Source organism: Geotrypetes seraphini, chromosome 2 (assembly GCF_902459505.1).
Source record: "Geotrypetes seraphini chromosome 2, aGeoSer1.1, whole genome shotgun sequence".
Taxonomy (NCBI): domain Eukaryota; kingdom Metazoa; phylum Chordata; class Amphibia; order Gymnophiona; family Dermophiidae; genus Geotrypetes; species Geotrypetes seraphini.
This window is the reverse complement of record NC_047085.1, coordinates 325659900-325668272: the sequence shown is the minus strand read 5'-3', so window position 1 is coordinate 325668272 and position 8373 is coordinate 325659900. Positions and strand designations below refer to the sequence as shown.

At 38.6% G+C, this 8373-nt stretch overlaps 1 protein-coding gene across 2 annotated transcripts; it reads right to left on the bottom strand.

Moving 5' to 3' along the window:
* Positions 1-2016: 2016 nt before the first annotated feature.
* Positions 2017-6242, bottom strand: LOC117353798. Of its 2 annotated transcripts, XM_033930157.1 has the most exons (4): positions 5921-6242; positions 3772-3857; positions 3215-3350; positions 2017-3105 (listed from the first exon to the last, which is right to left on the bottom strand). In XM_033930157.1, exons 3-4 carry the CDS (start codon positions 3235-3237, stop codon positions 2130-2132), a joined length of 999 nt encoding a protein of 332 aa, XP_033786048.1. In that variant the 5' UTR covers positions 3238-3350; positions 3772-3857; positions 5921-6242; the 3' UTR covers positions 2017-2129. The 2 variants fall into 2 exon arrangements, with proteins under 2 accessions (XP_033786048.1, XP_033786050.1); XM_033930159.1 differs by lacking the exon at positions 3772-3857.
* Positions 6243-8373: the final 2131 nt, after the last annotated feature.

The window sequence follows — 8373 nt, the reverse complement described above, 5'->3', positions numbered from 1 at the left end:
ATTTAAAACCACCATGAAAATTGGGCTGTGGCAAGGTCCCCTTCAGAGAAAGGTTGCTGAGCTGGGAGCTGGGGTGGGAGGAGAATAAGGGTGACTATCGGGCTCATTTTCAAAAAGATAGGCATCCAAAAGACGGCATAAACTTGGACTTCTTACTAGTCAAAATGTCCAAGTGGGTATTTTTAAAACTGACTTTCTAGAGGTCTTTCTAGTCGTTTTATCTGCAGTGCGTCTAAACCTTAAGGCGATGTGATAGAGGCGTGTTTCTGGCAGGCTTAGCACTGGATGTTTTACTGCAATAATCAAACATTTTACAAAATATTCAGGGCACAATTTGGATATTTTAGGCAACTGAAAACTTGGCTCTTCTCTAACATTTAATTCTATTTTCCCCTTTACTCTTCCACTCTATTTATAAGCTCATGTAAACCTTTTCCTGTCTCTTCTTATATTTAAGTTCTTGTAAACCATGCAGAGCTCTACTTACATGGAGAGGATGCGGTATATAAACTTAAGGTTTAGTTTAGTTTAGTTTAGACCTGCGAGATTTTTTTTTTTTTTAATGAATAAGAGACAGAAAGGTACCCAAACTGACCAGATGACCACTGGGGGGGGGGAGGGGGGGATGAAAATATGGCTACCACACACTTCTGGAGGGTTTGTGTAGTCCATTTGATCCCACTACACACATCCCTTTTCCACTCCTTCTCTCACTCTCCTCTTTCATCTTCTCCCAATCCTTTCTCTTATCCCCTCGCCTCTCATTCACATTATATAAGGATAATTTTATACCAAGCCACATATCTAGGGAGGCCAAGTGGTCACCTAATTTGGGCCTATTTTATAAAGACATGCAGGTATCTATTTGTCTTTATAAAACAACAAAATAATGCCTGCACAAATCATGGGTAATGTTAATACATGTACATTTACACCTGCTCAGAAAAATGTGTAAATATATATACAATACATGCTGTAGTAACATACATAGTACATGATAGCAGATAAAGACCTGAACAATCCATGATTAAACTGTCTTTTTTTCTCTGATATTTGTGGGACATAGACCATAGACGTCCACCCAGTACTGTCCTTAGGTTCCAGCTACTGGAGTTCCCATCGAAGCTCATTCCAACCTATCCAAACCATCTTGTCATCTGTGAGATACAGATCATAAAAGTCTGCCCAGCACTGTCCTCATGTTCCGTCGAAGCCCTCCCCATCCCATTGTAATCCAAATTGCTATATATGGGACAAAACTGTAGAAGTCTGCTCAGTGTACCAGCCTTAGTCTTTCAATTTATACCATTCATTTTCTAATTAGAGATTCTCTGTGTCCATCCCATACTTTTTTCAATTCTGCCACTGTTTTCCTCTGCAAGCACCACTTCTCTCGGGAGAACATTCCAGGAATCGACCACTGTATTGCTATTTTTCTAAGGGTAATGCTATATCCCACTTTCCCTTCCCCTCACCAGCTCCCTGACTGGGAAAATTAATAGCATACACAGATGACTGAAAGCATAATATAGGTTTATTCATACAATTTTATAATAATCATGCAGTAAGGAATCAATAATTTGTTACCATATATTGCATCATCACCCTGATATCGGAGGACCAGCGACTATCAGAGGCAGCGCATTCATTTCATATCAGCATCACACGGCTCGTCAGCAGTGGAGAAGTCCTGATTCCACTGAGTTCTGCCTGTCCTTTTATGCCCAAATTATGGTCAGGATCCGGTTTGTAACATGAACATATCACAGACAAGTTATGGTCAGGGTCCGGTTTGTCTATGTGTTCAAACATGAACATATACTCAAAGTATTATGGTCAGGATCCGGTTTATCTATGTGTTCAAACATGAACATATCACAGACAAGTTCACTAACCATTTATGCACATCCTGTCTTTCCCCCCCCTTCTCTCGATTGAATCATCCATATCCTGTCTTGCCAGGTGCAAGTTATCTTTCTGAACTCTAGTTCCCCTTTTAAAAAAAGAAAGTTGTTATTTGGTATTAGGATCCTTTTTTGCATGGCAGATGGTTTCTTAAACAGCCATTGTTACAAAAAAAAACAAACTCTCAGACTACAGGTATGTCCCATACGTATCACATTCGGTCCTTAACAATGAGTGTTGTATGTAACCATCATCACTTTTTGTTGTTTACAACAAATGCCATATGCCACATAACAATTCCAGATAGATAAAATTATTACCAGAATAACAACTATTAACAGAGGATGGATGATCCAATCCAGAGTCGTTTTGGCTGAAGGTGAGTATCCTAAAAATATATCCCACCAATGATGTGAAGTAGCATCAGCTATTCCTGACCCTATTGTCACTATCGAGTCTGCTGCAATAGTGGTAGTAAGCTGATGAGCCATAATACTTTGATTTAGGTATTGGATGGCACTCTGTATTTTGGTTGATTGAGTTAATATGTTCTTAAATCTGGTCAAATTTACATCCCAATTTGGAACATCCCATTTAGTGCTATTCCAAATGATAGCTACATCCTTATCTACATCGGATGTTAATATGAATGTGTCATTTTCCCAGTGTAATACTGAAATGTTATGAATACATCCCGAAAAAGGCACTGCCATTCCTGGTATCACTGGTTGATCAGTTACTACACATACTACTTGTGGTGCTATTTCGACCATATACCTATAGGTTATTGGCATAATAGTCCATTCACATTTGTTTACAGTATTTTGCAATAAACATGGTTCATATACAGCAGATTGTAATTTACAAACTTTTCCACTTAAAGTGTTATCACAAAAAGTTAAATCATGAGTACGATTATGCATATCTATCACCTGTCCATAAAAGGTGGGGGTCCAAAAGTGTTGATTAGGAGCTGACCCAATTAGTAAAGGCATCACTATGTATTTACACATTATACTCTGTTTGGTTACATTGTAAATGGTAAAATATCCCTGACATAGGGTTTCCTCACACCTTATCCCCGAACTAGGTATTTGTAGCCAATGGCCTGCACGGATTATATCAGAAAAGACGGTCCTCCACACTTGTTCATTTGCTGTCAAAAGTTGTGTTTGAAAGACATTTTTCTGTTGTTGCTGCCTCTTCTGTCATTGTGAGGGCCTTTCCATATATCCACATTAGTTGTGATGTTAGCTATTGTACATCTCTGTCCTTTTTTCACAACTAAACTTTTCCTGTTGTCGTCTGCTGGTAGCACTTCTCCATCCCCATTGAAATCGAGCATTGTCATCCAAAACCAGACGCCTAGCCGGAGTCCATCCTTCTACGTGACCCAAAGATACGATACCAAGGACTGTGAATACGCATAGGACGATTAGGGTTTCCTGTAAAATTAAACACAGTATTACTCCCGTAAGTAACATTTCTCCTGTGGGACATATTCCCATTTTTCTACACCGGGCCTCATTATCAAGAGCGTACGGTCTTGTCCCACTGCTATCACTTCAGCAGGAGAGGGGGACCATTTCGGTTGCTAATCCATATTTTGGCCCCAACATTTACAGTATTTGTGGATTCAAACCCTTTTGCCCCCCTAACCGTCAATTCTGTAGGGGCTGTGGTTTCTCTCACCGGAGCTATATATATAGGAATTAGCAACAGTTGTGCAATTCTTTCCCCCTGTGCTATTATTACCTCCTCCGCACCTAAGTTAATTAGTATTATCCTAACCTCCCCTTGATAGTCAGCATCAATTACCCCTCCCAAGACAGTTATTCCTTTTGAGGCATAACTGGATCTGGTTACCAATTGCCCATAATGTTCTTTCGGAATTTTCTCTGTGTTCTCCACAGCTCTAGTGGTGGAATGTGGTACTGCTGGTAGTGTAAATCCTGGAAGGAAAGCATATGGTCATTAACAAAAAGAACAAAGAAAAGAAACACATGAAACGTTTTCCCCTCTGTTAAACATGACTAGTTCTTGTATCGCAGAGTTACCGTCTCTGTGTTGAATTGTTGAAAAGATTCAAAAAAGGTTTTTTTTTTCCTGAAACACAAAACACACAGATTAAATAGACTTATTTCAGGGTCCTGTGGCACCAAATATGGCCACAGGAAAATTTAAACAGGCAGATTCTTTATTAGGTTCCTATCCTGAAGAGCTTACTTGTAAAAAGTAAGCAAAATTTCAATTCCGAATCCATCCACTTACATAAAAGTTTATTATACTTATTCTTTTCCGGTAACAAGGTTAACAAGCCTTTTGTTTCACATTTATTTCGATTTTCAAAAAAAAAAATATATATAGGTACTTAACCTCTATTTTTCTTAATCTTTTTATTTTAAACTTCCCAATTTAATTTTAAAATGCATTTAAATTTAATTACTCCCTAATCATACATTTCGGGCAATGCATACTTTCAAAAAATACTTTATAAACCATGCAGGGGCACAAAAATTCATATTCAAAACTAATTTGAAACACTGAGATAAAGGCAAAGAAACTTTTTTTCTTTTGCACACCGTCACAAACACAATATTTCTTTTAAGCATGGCATCTATTGCTAGAATAAATCTTTCTTCTTTTCAGAAAAGTATTCTTTTACTGTAACATGCCTGAGATCCGGCTTTCACATACCTTACCTTCAAACAAATGTGCTGTATAAACCAGCAGGCACTCTTACAACTGCCAGAACACGTAACTATCTGGCTTGACAAAATTATTTGTCTCAAATCACATTCCTTATTCTAACATACTTTGCATTACCTTTCTTTCAACATTCTAATAAACAAGGGAAAAATTCAGGCTACATTCTCGTACAGAACTTTCAGACAAACAGCTCCTAAACTACTAAAATACCTTAATTGTTCTTAACAGCACAGATCTACACTGCAAAAACTCTTCCCTATGTGTGCTCGTAAAGTTTTCATTCTAAAAATCTAAAAATCCTCCTGCTGCTAACAAGGTAATTGCAAGTTACTACATTTGAAATCCCTCTGCTAGCTAATATTTACAACAGCATAAATCGATACCTGTGTTTGAAAAATTCACTCTTTATTCTTACTGGGATGCAAACCCACATGGTCGTCTAAACACTAAAAAAAAAGTTATCTCTATTGTTCTCAACACAGCAAGAATCCCTTAGCTATGCAAACTCTGATCTCTCACTACGCTGATCTTAGCGTACAGAAGCCCTCTTTTCCTTCTTGTAATGGGCTGCATTCTTTTTATTACAGATGGTGGGTCTATTTCAGGGTCCGGACAGTGGGGTCCCTGGGGCAATCATCCCAATCCCTTCTAATCCTCCCTTTCCTTTTTTTATACTTATTTTGTGCCACTTTTACAGCTGCTCTTTCTGCTACATCCTGATAATGTTCCAGTTTATCCTTTAATAATTTACTATTACATTCCAGCACCAGACACCGTCCCTCTAATTCTAACCTACTCTGTTCTACTCTCCCTTTCTCTTTAAGTGCCATCTGCAACCGCTTGTGCACCCCACGGTATGCAGAGGCCAACACCCAACTCCTTCGAGCCAGGGTAACTGCTTCACCTGTTTTTACAGGGATTGTTTCAAGTACTTGTACCACATTCTTTGGTTCAAATTCCCTTAACTCCTTATCCCATGATTCCGCCAATCCATGATTGGCCATTTCTGCCGCTATTATTTCATACGGGTCCCCGGTCCAGCCAGGTATCCCTGCAGGTTCTTTTTTAGATTTCTCCTTACGCCGGAACATTGTTCGGTCTTATTTAGGGAGATCCTGCCGACTACGCCAATTAATGTATTGCTATTTTTCTAAGGGTAATGCTATATCCCACTTTCCCTTCCCCTCACCAGCTCCCTGACTGGGAAAATTAATAGCATACACAGATGACTGAAAGCATAATATAGGTTTATTCATACAATTTTATAATAATGAAATCATGCAGTAAGGAATCAATAATTTGTTACCATATATTGCATCATCACCCTGATATCGGAGGACCAGCGACTATCAGAGGCAGCGCATTCATTTCATATCAGCATCACACGGCTCGTCAGCAGTGGAGAAGTCCTGATTCCACTGAGTTCTGCCTGTCCTTTTATGCCCAAATTATGGTCAGGATCCGGTTTGTAACATGAACATATCACAGACAAGTTATGGTCAGGGTCCGGTTTGTCTATGTGTTCAAACATGAACATATACTCAAAGTATTATGGTCAGGATCCGGTTTATCTATGTGTTCAAACATGAACATATCACAGACAAGTTCACTAACCATTTATGCACATCCTGTCTTTCCCCCCCCTTCTCTCGATTGAATCATCCATATCCTGTCTTGCCAGGTGCAAGTTATCTTTCTGAACTCTAGTTCCCCTTTTAAAAAAAGAAAGTTGTTAGTTGGTATTAGGATCCTTTTTTGCATGGCAGATGGTTTCTTAAACAGCCATTGTTACAAAAAAAACAAACTCTCAGACTACAGGTATGTCCCATACGTATCACAACCACCCTCTCCATGAAAAAGAATTTCCTAACATTACTCCTACGTCTGCCACCCCGCAACCTCAATTCATGCCCTCTGGTTTACCATTTTCCCTTCTCTGGAAAAGATTTGTTGCTAAATTAATACCTTTCAAGTACGTAAACATCTGTATCATATCTCCCCTGTCCCTTCTTTCCTCTAGATCAGTGGTTCCCAACCCTGTCCTGGAGGACCACCAGGCCAATAGGGTTTTCAGGCTAGCCCTAATGAATATGCATGAAGCAGATTTGCATGCCTCTCACTTCCATTATATGCAAATCTCTCTCATGCATATTCATTAGGGCTAGCCTGAAAACCCGATTGGCCTGGTGGTCCTCCAGGACAGGGTTGGGAACCACTGCTCTAGATAAGTGCATGCTTTATTTATTTTTATTTTTTATCTTTATTTATTGCAGAAGTAAGCAAATTAACAGCAGTATAACATTAAACTAAAATGTTATATAATAATTGATACGATGGTTTGTGCAATGATATAAAGGGCTCCTTTTACGATGCTGCGTTAGTGGTTTAACGCATGCAATAGCGCATGCTAAACTGCCAGCCGCGCTAGCTGCTACCGCCTCCTCTTGAGCAAGCGGTAGTTTTTCGGCTAGCGCGGGAGTTAGCGCGTGATAAAAAGTCACGGCGCGATAAAGCCGCTAATGCGACACAACCTCATTGGCATAAAAAACCTCCTTGGTAACGCTTGTGTCAGATTTAAATAACACTTTGGTTCAGATTTCACAAGAAACTCACTCAAACCCGCACTTTAGTTCAAATCCCCCCCCCCCCCCCAACACACACACACTTTAAATCAAGTATCAAGTGCTCACAAACAGATTTGTTACTCAGGAAATATTTCTCAGGTCTCTGGAAACTACGAACAATTAAGACATATTTTGATACAGTTTCCTTTCATCTGTTGGTTCAGTCATCGATATTGAGTATCCTTGACTATTGCAATATAATTTACATGGGTGCCTATAAGAAAATTTTCAAAAAACTAAGAGTGGTTCAAAACACTGCTGTTCAATTGATTTTTGGTTTGAAAAAAAATGGGAACATGTTACTCCCTATTACCAAAAATTACATTGGTTTCCGATAGAGGCCAGAGGTTTATTAAAATCTTCATGTATCTGCTTCAAATCAATTTTCAGTATGTCTCCAGGTTACCTTGTTTCCCATTTCTCTTTAAATTACTCAAACAAGCCTACGCATAAAATCCTATCTACATACCCTCCTGTCAAATTATGTGGTTTTAAGATATTTTTAGAGAGAACTCTCGCTTTTCAGGCAGCTAAATTGAATACCTGTTTTGGCAAAATTATGCTAGAAATTCCATCTTACTATAATTTTAGAAAATGACTAAAAACACAACTATTTGATAAATTTGTAACTTAAGTGTTCTAATGTTAATGCTTTTAATCTATAGGCATCACGTATCTTCTAGAAATAGCTTTTCTTGTATTGTAAATCGGCTGGATGTTCAGTCTTATCTTGCTGTGAACTGCCTAGAACCTTTTACTGGTTTGGCAGTATACAAGAAATAAATGATTATTATTATTATTAATAAACAACTTATGTCCGCTCCCTTTCAAACAGAGAACCAGATTGTTGGGGTAAGTCAGAGCATTTCCCTTTTTTTTTTTGGTTTGCTTTAGATCTTTCAATACTCTTGGCCTGCACATAAACTATTTTTTTTTTTTTTTTCACTGAGACAAATATATATATATACCCAGTTCTGCATCTCTAAGAACAGGAAGTTCCTCCTACTCTATAGTGATGGTACCATGTCCCTTCCAGGATTGAACCAGTGCTGAGTTAGAATAATGGGGATCAGAAGTAGTTGCAAAGATTTATTTTTGGCAGGTCCAACAGTTCCAGTCTCCAGAGGACACTTCC